This window comes from Augochlora pura, chromosome 11 (genome assembly GCF_028453695.1).
Source record: "Augochlora pura isolate Apur16 chromosome 11, APUR_v2.2.1, whole genome shotgun sequence".
Lineage (NCBI taxonomy): Eukaryota > Metazoa > Arthropoda > Insecta > Hymenoptera > Halictidae > Augochlora > Augochlora pura.
Window position 1 is genome coordinate 2,114,860 of NC_135782.1, and position 19,961 is coordinate 2,134,820.

The window sequence follows — 19,961 nt, forward strand, 5'->3', positions numbered from 1 at the left end:
ATATGTATGTAATTTCAACGAGAAGGACTGCATCCGCCTCCGGCGTTCCCGTTCTATCTCGTTCCCATGATAGAGGTGAAAGACGAAAGTTGTCGTTGTTCTTTAGGCGAGCTCCGCCATTTTCTTTATTCGAAGTGAACATTTCTGTTTCTGATCGTGAGTTAATAGTAAAATAAACGGTGGTGTGCTGGTTAACACGTATATACGCGTGAACGTATTCTTACGTTGCTGGTAGAATCGACCCTATCGACATGAATCAATCACGAAATTTCACGTCACTATTGAACCCGAGCTACTTGCAAAACGCACAACAAAATGCTGCGACTGCAAACGCGGCCGCCGCTGCAGCGGCTGCAGCTGCCGCGGTCAGCGCTGCGATTGCAAATGGTACTCAGTTAAACGCCAATTCCTCAAATGCAACGACGAACAATGTCAGGAAACGCGAAGCGGAAAGTATGCACTGTGCCAATTTATTTCATATACAATATAGGGTATAACAGTATACAGAGTTCATTTAATACATCATCTTTGGCTTTACAATCATAGTAGATGTATAAAAAGAAAATCGTCTTAAATTCACGAAAATTGAATTTCTTTAACAAATTTATGATACAGCTCTGATTATTTAAATAGCATTTCTATTTATAGCTTTGTTTGTTGTCCATTTAGTAACTGGCAAGTAGAATCATGATGAAGACTTGATGGTGTTTTCAGACATTATCAACTTTCAAAAATTTTGCCTCAGCTAAAATAGTTCTTGTATCGACTGGTTTTAGCAGTAATCTCTCTCTTAAGATACAAGGATTTTTGCTATAGCACAATGTTCTCAAATATTATAATAAGGAGGATATAAACTTGATACTAAATAAATATTCATTGTATAAGATGACAATTGTACTCAAATAATTGGGAAATATTTTAGGTGACGGTAAGCAGGAAAAAGAGACGAAAGAGGAACGTAGGAAGAGGAGGAGAACTAGATGGGGTGGTAGCGAACATGACAAAACATTTATACCTGGCATGCCTACAGTTCTCCCAACAAACCTGACTCCTGAACAGGAGAAGGCTTACCTCTGTAAGTTTATTTTCTCTTCATTTGCATAGTTGTTGTTTCCATTTAATTACGTTTTTTATATAAATATATGTATACGCACATGTATGTATATACATGTTTGTATATATGATTATACATATACAAGCAGGAACTGATATAAGAATCTTGCTTCTGCATATAAGTTTCTGAAACCAAATTTATAGTACTATGAAAGATGTAAGTATGTATGTATGTATGTTTGTATGTATGTATGTTTGTATGCGTGTATTTCTGAAGTATATAGTTGTCAGAGGTAATTGACTTTCTTTTGTTTTTCAAATCATTTCAATACATAGTTTATGGCAATAGGAATTGCCAATTTTGCTGAACAAGAACAATGATAGAAATTCTTAGCATTGATTAATTGAGCAGATTCTGGCACCTGTTTTCGAATGCAACATTCAATTGAGTATATGCAATAACAAGCATAGAAACTAGAAAAATATATTTTTGTACCTTATCGAAAAAGTGTTATAAAAGGAACAAATGTATATATTTTACTGGAACATTTACCTCATGGAAATTGTTAGATATAAGGAACTGTTCTACACCTTTGACATATGCTTACATTATAGAATGTATATGGCTATGGCAAATTGGCAATATCTAACTGTTGGGGTTTCCGCCCCCTCTAACCCGTTGGTTTACAGTTCAGCTGCAGATCGAGGAAATCAGCAGGAAACTACGCACTGGAGATCTTGGAATTCCACTTAACCCTGAGGAAAGGTTTGAAAGAAACTTACATACCAAAAATGACCATTACATATCTACAATACCTATCTACTGACCATTCAGCAGCCCATAAATACTGGGGCCTTATGATTTGGCTTCAATACAATTAGTGTGGAATACTGATGTCTGTTTGAAAAGATTGGGCTTGATTTAAGCCACCATGCAGCACAGAAGATGAATTTTGATAATATTGGTTTGCCCTAATAAATTTATTTTACTAATTCATTTTTTAAACACTGCTGCAAATAGAAATGTTTCTATTGCATTCACGTATGGCACATTGTCTATTACTTAAAACAGCACTAATATATATATTATATATATATATATATATATATATACACGCGCGCGCATATATATGCATATATGTGTGTATATACGAATGTATGCATGCATGCATATCGTACACAGCTGGATGTACGGATGTATACATGTGCATATATAAATAAATGATGGCAGTAGCAGTGTTTAATATGCAGTGGGTATTCTAGTCCATATATCTTCTAAATAGTTCTATTATTGCACATGTAGGGATATTTGAAGGTGTTCCTATGCAGTCCTATATCATTTAAATTCATAGTAGTACAAATTAGTAGTTTCAATTTAACGATTGAATTTAAATAAATATATTTGAAACTGTTCAGTCTTAATAACATAATGGAAACTTGTGCATAGGATGCCTTGAGAGACACTTCTCTTAATCAGGCAGCCGTGACTTGCGCGGTACGTTAAATCTTATTGTTTGTTTTGTTAATGGCTACAGGAATATCTGTATCATTAAGGAATTACGATAGACTTTCTCTCCTCTTAATGACAAGACTAATGAGCAGATTTCAGGAAAATAATGAAATCGATCAGATGATAATTGCTATTATAGGCATAATACTATATAAAGATCAATCTTACGTTACTTTCAGGTTCGACTTTAACTAGATACACTTATTAATTTCTCTAATAAATTAATTTACTCCAATAGGTTTAACTTTTCTGATTTTAGCTGGAACCATTATTTTATATTATTGTGTTTCATTAGTATTATACATCATAGTAAGATATACAAGCTATTATTAACTAACCCAAAAAAATTATTTCCTAATAATCACAGGATCTATCGTAGCAGCTGACATCATACCGATATCTGCCGTGCACAAACACGCAGTCTTCCAGTGGTTACCTACTACTGATTAGACATATGTAGCAATCCTACAATTAACAATATAATTTTTTATTCTTTGTTTTGATACCTCGGCATTGTTGGAAAACATACTTTATACATTCTTCAATCTATAATTTTGGTGTATCGTACAATGAAACATTTTTAACTAACAAACGCACATTTGTTAAACTGTAAGAATTTATTATCTTGGATGAACTGGTCTTGCTTCCTTCGAAACTGAAAATTGTGGCACATTGTACATTTGTATATACATACGCCAAATGTATTATTTATTTTTAATTCCATTTCTATTTGATTTATTCGTTACGAAGGATAATAATTGTTTTAGATGTTGCATCGCAGAATATTCTATTTCCAACATGGTCACAATGTATCTTATTTATAAGAGACAGTATACAATATGTAAATGGAACAAATGATTAAGGCCAAATAACTTTGAAAAAAAATACACGCACACAGAGAAAATCAAAGCATTGTCCCAATTACCAAGTTTCTGTTAATAATCAGCAGTTCTTTCCTCACTTAATCACACAGTCATAGTAGGATCAGGTTGCTTGTATGCTAGTATCATCTTGATTCAAACTTTATATCTTAACGTATTCTTTTATTCTTTTGTTTTACAGATCACCATCTCCAGAACCAATATACAGTAGTGATGGTAAACGGTTGAACACAAGGGAATATCGTACTAGACGTAAATTGGAAGAAGAACGTCACAATCTTATTCAGAAGATTCTCAAAATTAATCCCGAGTTTAAACCTCCACCAGATTATAAGTAAGATTAACACGTAAGAAGAATCAACGAAGATTTTTCCGATAATATTGGTTCTCTTGTATTTTATATCTAGACCGCCGATAATACGAGTACATGACAAAGTAATGATTCCTCAAGAAGAACATCCAGACATTAACTTTGTCGGTCTGCTAATTGGTCCACGTGGGAATACATTGAAGTGTAAGTAAATGCTATGAATGCATTATACAAACTCCATGCACATCATGATTTATTCTTTGCCTAATACACAGCAATGGAAAAAGAAACTGGAGCAAAGATTATAATTCGGGGTAAGGGCTCTGTGAAAGAGGGAAAAGTTGGGAGGAAAGATGGACAACCTTTGCCTGGCGAGGATGAACCTCTGCATGCGTATATTACAGCTAATAATTTAGATGCTGTAAAGAAAGCTGTTGAAAGAGTACGTCACGTTTTGGTTGCATAGCCATTATCGTATTACCCGATTTTATAAACTAATTATTTCGTTACTTTCAATAGATCCATGAAATTATACGACAAGGTGTAGAAGTACCTGAAGGACAAAATGATTTACGACGTAACCAGCTTAGAGAGTTGGCTTTATTGAATGGAACATTGCGAGAAAATGATGGACCACGCTGTACTAATTGCGGCGCATCGGATCACAAATCGTGGCTGGTTTGTACCATATATTACTTAATCCCTTTATTATACTTTTACAAATGCCTTGACAAAGACACCCGTATTTTATACGTAGTTTAATTTTGATCGTTATAGTGTCCAGATAAACCGAATGTGACAAACAACATAGTGTGCTCAAGCTGCGGAGGAGCAGGTCATATCGCTCGCGACTGTCGATCTAAAAGACCAGGTCAGGGTGGACCAGCTGCCGCGGGAATGGGAGGAATGGGACCTGGTGGTGATAAAGCTAAAATTGATGAGGAATACATGTCTCTTATGGCAGAATTGGGCGAGGGTCCACCGCCTGATAGATCGAAAAGTGGGCAACAACGACAACCAAACCCAAATCCAAATTATCCTGGTCTTTTTGACAGGTAGAAGATTATGTTTGTAAAAAGTAGTAATATTCTGAATAGTTAATCTGTACTTTTATCATGTTTCTCAATTTAGACAACAAGCTCCTCGTGCTTTAATGGCGGCACCGGCTCACCCACCTCCGCAAATGATGCAAGGCGGACCAATGATGCCACCGCCAGGTATGGCTCCACCACCGTGGAGTCAAGGAGAAGTAAGCAACATGAATGGTATGAACATGCAATGGCAACCACCGGTTAGCATGCCCCCGCCACCCGGTGTAATGCAACCGCCACCACCACCGCCGGGCTCTACATCCCAACCGAATATCCCTCCGTTGATGCCCTGGATGGCTGGCAATAATCAGCCACCGCCGCCTGGACAAATGCCACCAACACAGATCCCACCTCCTGGAATGGGTATTCCACCCTGGCAACAGGGTCAGCAAGGACCAATGCGTCCACCTCCGCCAGGAACAGCTCCGCCGCCAGGATTTCCAGGATGGCAACCGCAACAAATGGGAGGATGGCCGCCGGCGGCACCTGTTCCACCTCCTCCACAACAACAAACACCAGCTCCACCTGGAATCGATCTCAACACTCTACCTACGCTGTTGGCGCAACCACCGCCACCGCCGCCGCCAACAAGTTAGTGTAGATCAAATTTCTGTTCATTTAATTAAATCTTCTGCATCCGTACACTAGAGAAATATTATCGACCATGTCAGTAAATGATAGATTGTAACGTTCGCCAGAAAGTAGTTAATCTTTGAGACGACTCAATCAATTTATTTCTCAATGTATGTTGATCTGGACCATATGATGTGTAGAAAGAAATGACTTTTGGTTCGTACTACGCTGTTCAAATGTATCAACTGTATGTTGTGTTCAAAACAGAGAAACAACGGAAATCTATATAGTTTCGGTTACCATTATTTTCAAACTTTTCGTATGACGTAAACCTAAAGTTTTCTTATCAATATATATATATATATATATATGTAAGTGATAGACGGCAAAAGAGCATTATTATAATGCCCCTCAAACCACGATCATTTTTACTTACATAATATTCTAAACATCCTGTATCGTACATTACGACTAGAATATAATTTGTACACTGTATTGTAATGTGCGAGTAGCGTGCACGTAATTATGGTATATCTGCGTCGGTGCATTTGTTGCTGTGCACAAGTGTTACTGTTAAACAGTGTTTCGCTTCCGTATATCACCCACCGTATGGGGCGAGGTCGTACAATAAATGTTCAATGAGAAAATGCGTTTTTCTACAAATCCCTGTATTAAAGTTCATACAATTAAAATTTGCAAACGTGTTCTAATCACTTATCTTTTGGTTTACTTTGATCGTTGAAACGGTGGATAATATAATGAAGTGTTCAATAGTAATGAATTATTTTCTTATGCAAGCGATCAGTTGTCAATTTTATCTATTACTTAGGGTTATATTTATCTTAGAATAATTTCTGCAAATGTTTGAAAGCCGATGTGAAATATGTTATGTATTTACCAATTATACCGAACATAAGTATGATATTGCAAACGTCCAAGCGCAATAATTTTTCTTATCATCACTTTACTAAAGAATCCACGCTATGTATTTGGAATATCGCTAGTATTGCGTGTTACGTTTAGAATACAGGAAGATAGTTTGTGGAATTTTATGATAGCTTGATGTGTTTGTTAACTAAACTATAAAAGTATATGTGTAACAGTAGTAGTAGTAGTGTAGTAGTAGTAGTAGCGGTAATAGTAGAGGGAGAGAGAGAGAGAGAGAGAGAGAATAAATAAATAAATAAATATATATATATATATATATATATATATATATATATATATATATATATATCCAAATATAAGCGTTTCTTAAAAACTGTTCTTTTTTTTACAGATGAAATGTGTAAAGATTTATTGCGTATCACGTAATAAAGTAACATGACGAAATACATCCGTTTAAATGTCGGATTAATTATAAGATACAGTGGATTATACAAAAAATAATCTCTCTAAACTACGTATATGTAATAAAATAATGAAGATCTTAATGGACTCGGTTAAAATATAGTTTCATAATTATATGTAGAAATAGAAATTGCTAACAACAGCTCTTATGATTTTTCGTTAACATAATTTTATTCTTATAATACTAAAAACATCGAAATCGTGGTGACACAGAAACTATCATTATATAGTACGAAATACTTGCATTTCGAATTATCCTACAGACGAAATGATTAATTCTGCAACATCCGGATCTGAACATAGAACCGTCAATTGCATCGTCACTTGAGTGTCGAATAATGCTAATCTTGCACGTGCAAGAATTTCTTTTTCGCCTCTGAAATATCCGCCCAATAACAGATTATGCTCAGTGACGTCCGATTCAAGTTGATTCGTTCGGTCTATTTCTTCCAGGCCCAAAAATTCGGTGAGAATCTGAACGGCACCGCCCAAAGTACGTACAGATGGGCCTAAAACAAACGTTTCCTCCAACGTGGTGTATCCCTGTGCGGTTCCTGCTGCCCATGCAGTATTGAAATCTACAGCTGTCGTTCCCAATCCTCGAACTTGATCAGCGAGAGTCACCTCTATGACGTCCAACTAGAACCAGAAGCGAATGCACTTAAATATCGACCATTTGTTGTTTTCTCTTCTAGTGGAAAGAGTAGAGTGACATACCACGTATTCGTCGTCGTACGGGGACGTCGCTGACGGCTGATAATCTATATCATCAGCCATAAACCGTAGAGTTGCGTCTAGAGTTGCGATACTAGCTTGAAGATCCTCTGGATATTTTAATACTGTGTACGTTACTCCATGTTGATAGGAATCTAGTGTTGGACACAGAACTTGGCAGACGACCGTGTAACTAAAATCAATATTGTCACTTTGAAAATGTGGTATGTGACTGTGTTGTTAGAGTAAAGTATAGGAAAATATAATTACCTTTTAGGATATTGATCAATCTTTACCGTTACATCCATTAATCGCAGACGACTAAGTGTGTTCACACAGCTGAATTCTAAAACAATAAAATCCGAAAACATATGCTTTATGCAACTGACTTCGTATTCTGTCTCCGGCTCTGTTAGCTCGATAGGAAACGAAGATTTGACTAGTATCGAATTGCCAATCTTCATCGCTAACTCTGGTACTTCTAACAAACGATCTATTGCGCGTCGTTCTCGTATCAAATCTTTTCGTTTTCTGTGATCTATCTCCTCTGCAGCTTTCGATAGTTGGTCCACTGTCTCTGCCGAAGGAATCTGTAAACAATCAAATTCCACCAATTAGATGCCGCGGATCATTTGTAAAAATTAACGTACACTAAAATGCTTATGCTATTACCTTAGAGATATCGAATGGTTCGTTCATAGTTGTATGCATGTACTTCCTTAAGGATATTTCCAGACCAGGCACGAATAGAAGGGGAGGTTGTATCAAGGGAAGAATAGTGGGATCACTTTGCTGTTGGAGTATGGCACAATAGTAAGTCGCACGATCGCGGACCTCGTCGTCAGAGTCCAACTGACAACGCGACAATAAAACCAACACGTTTGGTAACAATGGAGGACATGCAGCAGCGAAACGTGCCAACGCGGTGACCGCAGCTGCTCGAACACTGGCGCTCTCCAGGATTACGCGATTATAAATGAAACGAATGTATCTGGATGGCTGCTTGGAAGTAGGACCTTCTTGCCCCAGTAAATGCAAAATGCGAACGGCGAGGGAAATATGTTCGCAGTCTTCGATAAACTCGCAGAGATGTGCCAGACCTGCTTCCTTTGCTTCGGCGTTTCCTTCCATAACAGCAATTATTGTGTCCGCAATTGCTGCCTTGTATTCAAGGCCTCCCTCATCTCTTAGCATGGCAGACAGAAAATTCATAAGAACCACGTGCTTGCGGGGAAACTTTTGACACAAAGCCCTAGAAATAAATACAAATTAAAAGTGAAATGGATGGAATTCCTTGTAACTCGTCAATCAAAGATAACTAGATTAAATGAGGGACGCATTCATTGGCTACTAACCTTATGGCTTGAACAACCACGACCTTAAATTCATCCGAGATTTCGGATACGAATGTAGCAATTTGTTTCATTAATCGATCTACCGAACTTTCCGCACCAGTTTTTAGAAGAGTGGTGATTGCTAACGTAGCGATCGACCTGTTGGAATCTGTGATCAAATTTTCTAAATCCAGGTTGCAAGCTGTGACTGCCGCTGGGTGGGTCATTGCAACCTTGTTCAATGTTCTAACTGCGGCAAATCTCAAAGCCGGCTTAGGCGATCCACAAAACAATTGAAGAACACTAATGGCAGGAGCTATTTCTCTAGAAACGTTTCTGCCAAGATTCACCAATGCATGCGCTGCCTCGTACACCACCATTTCCGATTTTTGTCGCAAACAACATTCAAGAAATCCTACTAATTCTTCGCTTCCGTCATATTCGCCCAGTAATTTACATGCCATTCTAATTAACATACATGCAGCATAAGGACTCTTTGGATTGGTTCTCATGAGTTGTGTAACTAACTTAATTACCGCACGTTTATCAGATTTTCGAATCTGATATAAAACACCTAGAGCATGATACTGAACCATTACGTTGTTGGAGTTTAATGCTTCCTGGGCCTCGTTTGCCCATCTCCATGCAACATCTTCGGATACATTGGTCAAGTGTAACGAACAAACTAGGGCTGCGCTAGAAACTGCAGGAGAACGATCTACAATGGCTTGTTTCATATATCGTTGAATAGCTGTCAACATCCCAGCATCCGTGATAGTACATAATGCTCTTATAGCTGCAGCTCTATACAAATCTTCTTTTCCAATCATATCTTTTGTTAGACTAGAGGTCACTATAATCACATCTTCTGCCAAAGAACTGAGTTCCTTGATACCTAAATACACCAAACGTCTTAGAACTACATCCTTGGATTGAAACAATTTAGTCATGGCAAAGAACGCTTCTGTGGCCTCCATTGTACCTAACTGTTCTCCTTGATTCAACAGGTACAATATCTTTGTAAGGATATGCGCGCATTTTATTGGATTAACTGGTGTATTATTAAAAGTACGTGCTTCCTGGAGAACAGTTGTCTTCTCCAAATTTTGGAAAGGATTCCCCCCACCTAAAGAAACAAAGATTTGGTTCAATAAAGCGTAAAAAATTAACCATCTGAATATTATTCGAGTAAGAGATACATTGATGTTAAATGTTTGTATTGAATATACAATCACCGATCAACGCAGAGTTTAGTGAAAGAGTACTACTGCTCATTCAAATTTTTACGATAAAGTTGTCTCAATCTGTTCGGTAGGAACTGTCATAAGAATGTGGCAGACTCATTTAGTTTCGTTTACAACTTAAAACTTACATTAATGTGGGGGGGGTAAAGCACGTATATTCATAGTTACCATCTTCCTCCTCCTTCTTATCCCGTTTAAATGTATTCATTTTGCAAAACCACAGCCAAAAAACTGAGAAATAGGGTACACGTCACCTTAATTCTTTTACGTTGTAATGGTTGGAACCATTGCGCACCATTATGTATATTGTCCACGAGATGGGAACACTGCTGTGCCCACGGTGGTGAGATATTGCAACTAAAATGTCAGTGCATATGTACATGTATGTGTGTTTTTGACTCTGTTCAAATTTTCTACATTACCTAACTTCGATAACAAAGTATTTGATTGGAAGGTGTCCTTTTAGACCGTGAAGTTATGACTGAAATTACTTACAGAAATGTTTCTTTTTGTTTTTACATGCAAAATGCAAATAAATAATAAAAGAAACGTCAAACCAAATAACGTCGAAATAACAGGAGGATATTAATTAAAACGACGCTACCAAGCTTGAATTCCGAGGTAGAAAAACGCATAAGATGCAACGTCTATCAGATCCGTATATCGAATCCCAAGTCTTTTATAGAATGGTACGCGGTTAACGAATACCGAATGACGAGTCTCATATTACATGTACAGATACAGAACCATGATCCGCATTTCGTGAATTTAGCTTCAAACACAGTGTTTTAAATGTGAATCACAATTCATTAATCGGTATGTAAAAGATATCTGAGGGATCAATTAGAATTGACTTTAAATGGGCTAGAATTTTCTACATTTTATCCACAGGTGGCGTACCTATTTGTTTTGCTGAGGGACTTGTCCCTACCAGGGTTCAGTGCGCAGGCTCAGAATAATGACACGGGGACGAACTGGGGAATCGGCTTCACTCTGCATGGGTTCGTGGACGGAAGTCGAACGAGGGCATTTTTACTTCTTTGTCCACCCACGTCGACTACGCTTTGTATTAATAACTAACTTAACCCAATGGTTTAAAATTAACTATATACTAATGACTAATTACATGTAACCTAGTTACGCTAGATGGCGCGTCCACCTTACCGCTACACATCGGACTAACAGGATGCCCTCTACCTCTGTTGTATGATACTGACTATCCGTGACGTTACGATTGAAGTCACGTGATATTTGAGTTTACCGAATGAAATGCACGGCAACGTTGTATGGAAATCCGAATCTGCTCCGAGTGGTAGAGGAGAGACCACAGAAATGGGATTGAATATGATGCCAATGGATTCCCATTGGGAATCCATTAATACTAAATGCGTATGTGATGCGTACAATGCATGCACACATCCATAACTTCCTGCACATAAGTACAAATAGATTGTACATATGTACATATAAGAATTCAGACTGTACTTTGTCGTAATTTTTAAACTACGGCATTGTCATTACAACAACAATTTAGTTATCAATATCAAACCTATGTACATTAAAATTATAAATAAACAAATATCGTGAAATTAGATATATACGTACACGTATACAATGGAATTATTAAAATTCTATTTTAACAACGACAATGAAATAAACTCTGAGCGTGGCGTTGTATATAAATTATATCTACGTACATACGTATACATAACAGTCTTTCTAGTATATATGTATTCTGGATTCTGGACAGTGGCGCGCAAACGATGCAAACTTGTAACAGCTCGTAACTTTGATCCACTTTAATCGTTCATCGCTTGTCATGTCATCTAACATTTCGATTGTATGTGCCGGGCTGCCACGAGAATCATATTAATATTACTGCTGATTGAAGAACTTTTAGGGAAACATATATAGAGTTGTATATTAGTTCTTGAGCTAATATCGCAAGAATACTGTATAACAGGTAGAAGTGTACAGTAAAGGTGGGTCGGTCACCTGGAGATAACTGTAAAATGTCATCGACGAATGTGTGTCAGGCATGGATTTGACGCTCCTAGGTGACACTTGTGGGATCTGTTGTTACATTAACTGTGTTTCATCAGTGTCAATTTGATTGATAAGAATCCAACTACATACGTAGATAAACAGCGCCTTCTGCCAATTTTTGTGAAATGTACGTAAACGATTATTGTTTAAATGAAGTAACAGTTGCAAATTGCCAGTATACGCTTAGGTAGACTACCGTTTTTTTCCCCGTTCTTTCGTACAAAATTCATGTAGCTTGAGTGCAATTTAGAATTTTTAAAGATATTTACGAATGGTTGAATAGTATTAGGCCACTTGTACATTACATTTTCTACGGTACTTCAAATTAATTAGTTTGTTTTGTCTTGCAACAACAAGTACGATTAATTGTACGGCTCGAAAACAAAATTTGTGGTGATAAATGCTGTATAGCAGAATTTTTGAAGAAACGTACTTACCAGTGTTTCTTAGCAATTTAAAAAAGAGAGAAAACTCTTATTTTCTGCATTTTTAAAGCAAAACTAACATAAATATATTTTCAGAGCACGGATAATAATATATAGATAACATGGAGGGACCAGAAGTAACATTTTTATTTCAATTTGGTTTGACTCGTGACACTGTCACTGTCGATAGCAGCACATTAACTCTTAGGGTTCTTAAGGAATTTGCCTGCGATTTTATAAATGCCAAATGTCCAGAGCATGGTTTGAATCACTTGTTCGAACGTTTGCTTTTATTTAAGCACGATTATAATTCCATCAATATACTGCAGCTTATTACAAATACGACAGAGGTTGTTGACGAAACTCTGGTAGAAATTGTTTTGACTGGTAAATATTGTTCTTTCTAAGGAGGTATTTCTTTTTATACTTTTATCGAAAATATGATTGCTTCTGTTAAAATTGTTTCTTATGAACATACAATGTCGCAAATTAGAACAGTTATTTATTCGCAAAGTAATTAATTTCATACCTTTTGATTCAGCGCAAGTGCCAAATGAAGAAGTTCCCATCCGTTCCCATGCTTTAACCGTTCATTCGTACAAGGTACCAACGTTTTGTGACTTTTGTGGTGAAATGTTATTTGGTATTGCTCGACAAGGTTTACAGTGTGAAGGTAAATATGTTAAAGAATACGATAACAAGATAACCATAATAGTTGAAGCTTTTAGAGTTTAGAGATTTTTATTGTGCAGGATGTAGAATGAACTATCACAAAAGATGCGTTGTTAAAATACCTAATAATTGCTCACAAGATGCCAATCAGAGACGACGTAGTTCAGCAATGCTGAACGTACCAAGATCCCCCAGTCAAGGATCTACCAGTAGTTTGACCAGCATCAGCGACGATAACCATAGTACAAATAATATGCTGAACGTGAGCCACAATAATAGTACTTTGGTAGGATTTCTTGAAACACCTAACACATATGACCCGTTCAGTTCTTTTTAATCATCTTGATATTATATTTTGTGTATTCTAATTATCTCCTATGTTCAGACAATACCAAGTATACTGGCTCCAAAACAATCCCGTTCTCCTTCACTGGGAGGAAGACAAGTTTGGTTCGAACGAGAACTTCCGACTCGTATAAAAATTCCGCATACGTTTGTGGTTCACACATACACTAGGCCAACTGTATGCGGATACTGTAAAAAATTGCTGAAAGGTTTATTTAAGCAAGGCCTCCAATGTAAAGATTGTCAGTACAATGCACACAAAAAGTGTATTGAAAAAATACCAAAAGACTGTACCGGAGAAAATACACGAGACAATACAGGTTTTACTTATTTGCTTTGATATCTCTTAGGTTTAATGGAAAGTTCTGTTCGTTTTCGATTCGAAATGCAACTCCACAAATCAGATCTCTATCTCCTATATCTTTGATCTCCACCACATATTAAAACGATTTTCACTTAAAATTCCATAAAATTATAGTTCATACAAGTAATGGTATGAACTTGGGAACGATTTTATTTTAGTTGTTGTCCTTATTAATCAAAATTGCTGACAAGCACTCTGAATTAAACGAAAATAAATGCCAGCTAAGAAGATGGAACTTTCGGCAGTCGTAAAGAGTTAACAGAAAAGATTATTGTGTTAATGGAAATTATTACACAGGCAACGAGTACCCAGATAGTGAAGTAGGCAGTGAACCAGAAGGTAAATGCGATGGAAGAAACGAAGAGGGTGATGGTGATAGTGATGCCGAATCTCCATCACCTCCGCAACATTCATCGTTTGCTGGAGACGAAACGAAAACATCCGATGTTTTTACTGTAAAGTTTCTTTATAATGCTATAAAGTATTATATTTAACACTATACGTTGACTATTAATTTAACAAAATATTTAGCAGAAAACTGCATTTATTCAATTAACTGTTACTACTTATTATTATAGGAACAAGTTCCAAGTAACGATGATATTAATTATGACGAGTGTCAAAAATCAAGACCATCGAGGTGAGTTAGATTTCTTCAATTGTTAAGTACGCGAAGGTGTTGTACCGTCAATTTTTTTTGTTATATACAACATTTACTTTAATAGTTGCAGCTCTACGCCGAGCAATAATATACCTTTAATGCGTATAGTGCAAAGTGTAAAGCACACGAAACGACGGGGCTCAAAAGTTCTAAAAGAAGGTTGGATGGTACATTTTACAAATCGTGATTCGATGGTAGATAAAACTATTATATATGCGTTATTTAAAGGGAACTGTATAGTAATCAGTTTTCCAAAATGTATTTCAATATTTTCAGAGAAGAAAACATTATTGGCGACTCGATACGAAAGCTATAACATTATTTCAAAGCGAAAACAGTTCCAAATATTATAAAGAAATTCCATTGGTCGAGATAATATCTATCGAAGCTGCAAAAACATCTCGATCAAGTACCGCACTTTGTACAAGTTTTCATTGTATTAAATTAATATCAATTGTCTTTTAATTGGATAATGTGTTACGCATGTTTACAGGCACAATGCATTGTTTCGAGTTGAAAACTGCCACTGTTGAGTATTATGTTGGAGAAGATCCTTCGTACGGAGATAATTGTAGTCAAGTTCCACCTCCAGAAAGCGGTATCGGAGCACACGTAGCTCGATCTTGGGAAACGAGTATTAGACAAGCACTGATGCCTGTGACAACTGTATCGAACAGTGTGTGTCCTATCTCTGCGTGTCTGTCTAAGAAATTTAATAATAATCTTATTATTATTTTAGGCCAGGAACAAACTACGGAACCAGAAGAAAATGTCACAGACATGTCTCAGCTATATGAGATCTTCCCAGATGAGGTATTGGGTTCTGGCCAATTTGGTACCGTATATGGAGGTGTTCATCGTAAGAGTGGACGAGCAGTTGCCATAAAAGTAATTGACAAGCTGCGGTTTCCAACAAAGCAAGAAGCACAATTAAAAAATGAGGTCGCTATTCTGCAAAATCTTTCTCACAGTGGTGTGGTAAATCTGGAACGGATGTTTGAGACTTCAGAACGAATATTTGTGGTGATGGAAAAGCTGAAGGGAGATATGCTAGAAATGATATTGAGCTCGGAACGTGGCCGCCTCAGTGAAAGAATCACTAAATTCCTAATTACGCAAATATTAGTAGCATTGAAACATTTGCACAGCAAGAATATAGTTCACTGTGATTTGAAACCAGAAAACGTGTTGCTGAGCAGCGACAGTGAATTTACACAAGTGAAGCTGTGCGATTTCGGTTTCGCTAGAATTATAGGCGAGAAAAGTTTCAGAAGAAGTGTCGTTGGTACACCCGCCTATTTAGCACCAGAAGTATTAAGAAACAAATGTTACAATCGATCTTTGGATATGTGGAGTGTTGGTGTAATTATTTATGTATCTTTAAGCGGTACATTTCCTTTCAACGAGGAAGAAGATATCAATGAACAAATTCAGAATGCCGCTTTCATGTATCCTCCTGTTACTTGGCAAGAAATTTCATCCGATGGTATAGAATTTGACAATTTATTAGAATATTCTCCTGATTTTTCACATATTTTTAACGTGAAATACTGTCGAAATGTAATTTATATGTTTTTCCAGCAATCGATTTGATCAATAATCTGTTACAAGTAAAACAAAGCAAACGATACACTGTAGACAAATGTTTACAACATATATGGCTTCAAGTAAGCATCGGCAATAAACTAAATGACCTCAAGCATTAAGAATGTTGTAATTCCATTTACCTTTTTTTTTCAGGATTATCAAACGTGGTGTGATTTACGAGAATTGGAATCAAAGGTGGGATACCGTTATTTGACTCATGAAAGCGATGATGCTCGATGGCTGGCGTACAGTAATCGACGCACATGACAGAACTGTCCGCCTATGTTAAACATCGAAACATTGCCAAATAATTTATCATTACACAAAGGCTGGGCTCGAAGCGCTCGAGCCACATTACGGCGTTTTATTCGTGCCTGACTTGAATAAGTTTAAACAAGGGAGTACAACAATTTTATCTCTCATTTGAAATATTGAAATGTTAAAATACTAATATTAAACTACGCACCATCTATAAAGTTATCTTTCAAGATATTTTTCATTTAGCAAATAAGAATATTATTCAGTGGCATTTTGATCAGACTGGAATATGTAGGATAAGATACTGAACAAAATATGGTAGTAAAATGCAGTAGCAACATTTATATAAAATCCTAATGGAAATTTGGTTAAGTACTTGAATATATTTCAGTATTACGTCATCATAATTAACGGATATATCGCAATAAATGTTTTTCATTGAATGGCATGCACGGTACGTTCATGCCATATGTTCTAATGAGTCCACTTTTAATGAGTCTACTTTTCTCGTTCCGAGATAAGCAATAATTTCTTATTCTTTTATAACTTGAATACTCTCTTGAACGCATAATATTTTACAAGTAACTTCTCTAAGTGCTTATATACAAATGGCATATAACATATTCTCCTGCTTGATATAAGTTACGAAGTTTAGCATGGTTTAGAATAACACTAATGTTGCTTGAAATTGAGGCCAACAAATTTAAATAGTAGATAATATTATATAATATGCAAAGTGAACATGTGTGTGCGTTTGTGTAATTATCTGAATGTTATATTCAGATCGATCGAGTTAGTATTACCATGAAAAATCTCACCATTGTTTTCAGAGTGAAAAAGACAAACCAAAAAAGAAATGAAAAATTCAATGTATTCGTATATTTGCAAAAATTATACTTTTACAGGCTATACTTTGAGATCGATCAAAAGCAGCAGCTGCTACAATTTTTTTTTAAAGACACTTCATCATGTAAACAAAAGAGTATTTTTAATAATAAATCATTAATGGACTGCCCGTTAAACTTGTTGGCATGTTCTTCAGAAATCATTGGTGGGGTTCAACTCTAGCCATCTAGGAAGCTTCTATAACAATGTTCAATCATCATAGATTAGGTAAGAGAATCAAATTATTCTCTATGTAAGGTAATGTTCCCTACTTTGCGTTTCTTTTGAAAAATATCTGTTGCATTTGAAAATTAGAAGCTTTATCCCATATCATCTCTCATATGGTCCATTGAAAGACCTCGGACTACGACTGAAATCACAAACGCGTCAATCAGCCCATCATTAACAGATACACTATTATATGTAAAACCATAATACCAATATATTATTATTTCTTAATGCTTTCAATTACAAAGTATCCGCCTGTATCGAATACTCGGGAAAATTACGAATATAATTTCTAATGTAATCGATTTTATATTTGGCAGTAGTAATCGAGATTTTATAAAAATTATTAGATCATTGGTGTATATATAAAGCGATAAGTTGAATATTTTTAATATATTTATTATTCGAACTTACTATTGAATTTTACTATACGCTTTACTATATTTACTAGAAACAAATTAAAAACGTTCCATAGTATGTTTAAAAAGCACAGAACGAAACCAGATAGTTTTATATATTTTATTTTTATATTGCGTGCATTCTTTTATTGCGTTTGCTTTCATTGTTCATAAAATGCTCATATAAATATGGCAGATAAATGAGATTTGTACATTGTAATTTGATGATAGATGCCCAATTATGGTAATTTAAGACAGAAAAGTAAAAGTATGTATAGTGTGCAACTGTTGTTTATTAAATTCATCTTAAGGGGATTACAATGATAGTGCATAAATTCTGATATTAACACGATAGTTTCTAACTTTTTTTTTTATTAATGTAATGTTTTACGATGTTTTCAACAAAAAGAACAACGATAATATGAAGTTCAAACCTAATGAGAGTGTTATGGGTTCGTATTTGCAGAGAAGAAGGAAGAAATTACCAAAAATTCGAAATGAATTATCTGGCAAAGACTGAGCTGCTCTTGAGTAGCGATACATATTTGGCATTTTAATAGGAATTACGTATCCATCTACATCTATAATTGTACTTCCTAACTAACATTTTCATAATCTCATACTTTTCCTTTAACATGAAATTCTTTTAACCGAATCTCTCGAGTGTCTTGTTTGATTAAAACTTACTGGAATCTCTTTGTTCATGTGCGCGATTCACGGCCTACATTATTAGGATATCCCGTGTTTATTCTTATGTTTATTCATACAATTGCAAAATCTTTTATAATTTGCAATGATGAAATTAAAAAGCTACATTCGAGCAGCTAATACTAGTGGTGTAACAAATTTTAGGTACAGATGCAACAAACTTTCGCAAAACATTATACTTGAATTATTCCTACCACAATCTGATACACATTATGTATTCGTATGTTTTTATGGTATTTATTTTACAAGATGCGTTGAATGTATCATTTATATATCTAATTGTAGTATAGACAATTTGTACATAGTATATATGTGTTCTATATATTTTTTAATTTTTTATTATTCGAAGAATGTTGTAAAATTCTTATACACGCATTTAATAATTTCATAATAATTAATGATACATTCCACTTTAATTAAATTTATGCCGCTCAGATACATAATTAGTAGAGAAAGAGTAGTAAAAAGTACTTAAATGAGATACAGTAATAAATTATAACAGACCATAGATTTTAAGGAAAACTAACAAATTTTCAAAAAAATGCTAAAATGTTAAATCATTATTGTACTTATAATAATATGAATAAATGAAATACGAGTGATGCTATGCGCGTGAGAAAGAAATGATTGCCCTCCTTCCTTCGAATATTCTTATATGAACAATTTCCTTTCGATTACCACGTATAAGAACAGCGAAACCGCTGACGACATGTATTTTGGTCTACTACTTCTGTATTTGGATCTTGAGCATCTTCAAATTTCGAGCACAATCAACCATTCGAAAGGCACAAAACTGTACGGCGAAGGCTTCTGAATCAGTACATGTGTAACAATTAATTAATAAACAATAATGTCTATATATACATGGGTTGAAAAACGCTAAATATGGTATGTTCGAAGCAAAAACCATTATTCCGAAGAAACAGAAATGTTCTGGAGTTTTTTAATACATCGATACAATGCATAACGTTTGGATGAAATGAGCTTAATTATTGAATAATTTAAATAATAATTTAAATAACATATATATAAATTTAAATAATAACGCCGCGAAATGCGAACGATTCGTGCTGCCCTCCGTCGACGCTTTACGGTAAAGGGATCCTAGAGCCCTCAAAAGTGAGATCTCCAGACGGGATATACCAGATAAGTTCACCGACTATTTCGCTTTAGCAGAGGGCGTAAGTAAACCTCCAAATTTTAGCGATGTCGGTATGTTAGAACATATGACACAGAACCACACAAGGTGTCCAGTCTATTCTGTCACGTCGTCTGTGTGGTGATATCTCTCAATAGTACCAAATTCAATTTTGAAGAATTTGAA

General features: G+C 35.7%; 3 protein-coding genes across 6 annotated transcripts; 2 read left to right on the top strand and 1 right to left on the bottom strand.

Moving 5' to 3' along the window:
* The first annotated feature begins 2 nt into the window (after nt 1–2).
* On the top strand, nt 3–7,268 carry Sf1 (splicing factor 1). The gene is made up of 10 exons (XM_078194026.1): nt 3–453; nt 923–1,075; nt 1,744–1,819; nt 3,626–3,778; nt 3,852–3,958; nt 4,030–4,196; nt 4,274–4,432; nt 4,532–4,809; nt 4,886–5,436; nt 6,698–7,268. Exons 1-10 carry the CDS (start codon nt 252–254, stop codon nt 6,730–6,732), a joined length of 1,881 nt encoding a protein of 626 aa, XP_078050152.1. The 5' UTR covers nt 3–251; the 3' UTR covers nt 6,733–7,268.
* On the bottom strand, nt 7,021–10,379 carry Gammacop (coat protein (coatomer) gamma). Its single transcript, XM_078194024.1, has 6 exons — nt 10,229–10,379; nt 8,838–9,942; nt 8,155–8,734; nt 7,753–8,072; nt 7,486–7,675; nt 7,021–7,407 (listed from the first exon to the last, which is right to left on the bottom strand). Exons 1-6 carry the CDS (start codon nt 10,266–10,268, stop codon nt 7,021–7,023), a joined length of 2,622 nt encoding a protein of 873 aa, XP_078050150.1. The 5' UTR covers nt 10,269–10,379.
* Nucleotides 10,380–11,784: 1,405 nt separating this feature from the next.
* Pkd (serine/threonine-protein kinase D3) lies at nt 11,785–19,246 on the top strand. Of its 4 annotated transcripts, XR_013495153.1 has the most exons (14): nt 11,786–12,233; nt 12,628–12,918; nt 13,073–13,204; nt 13,284–13,489; nt 13,589–13,868; nt 14,210–14,367; nt 14,491–14,552; nt 14,638–14,767; nt 14,850–14,994; nt 15,067–15,249; nt 15,313–16,059; nt 16,155–16,240; nt 16,314–17,531; nt 18,396–19,246. XR_013495153.1 is itself a non-coding variant. In XM_078194878.1 (13 exons), the coding sequence occupies exons 2-13, from the start codon at nt 12,654–12,656 to the stop codon at nt 16,425–16,427; spliced, it is 2,502 nt and encodes an 833-aa protein (XP_078051004.1). In that variant the 5' UTR covers nt 11,785–12,233; nt 12,628–12,653; the 3' UTR covers nt 16,428–19,246. The 4 variants fall into 4 exon arrangements, 3 of the variants coding, with proteins under 3 accessions (XP_078051004.1, XP_078051003.1, XP_078051005.1); XM_078194878.1 differs by having other exon boundaries at nt 11,785–12,233; nt 14,644–14,767; nt 16,314–19,246; XM_078194877.1 differs by having other exon boundaries at nt 16,314–19,246.
* Nucleotides 19,247–19,961: the final 715 nt, after the last annotated feature.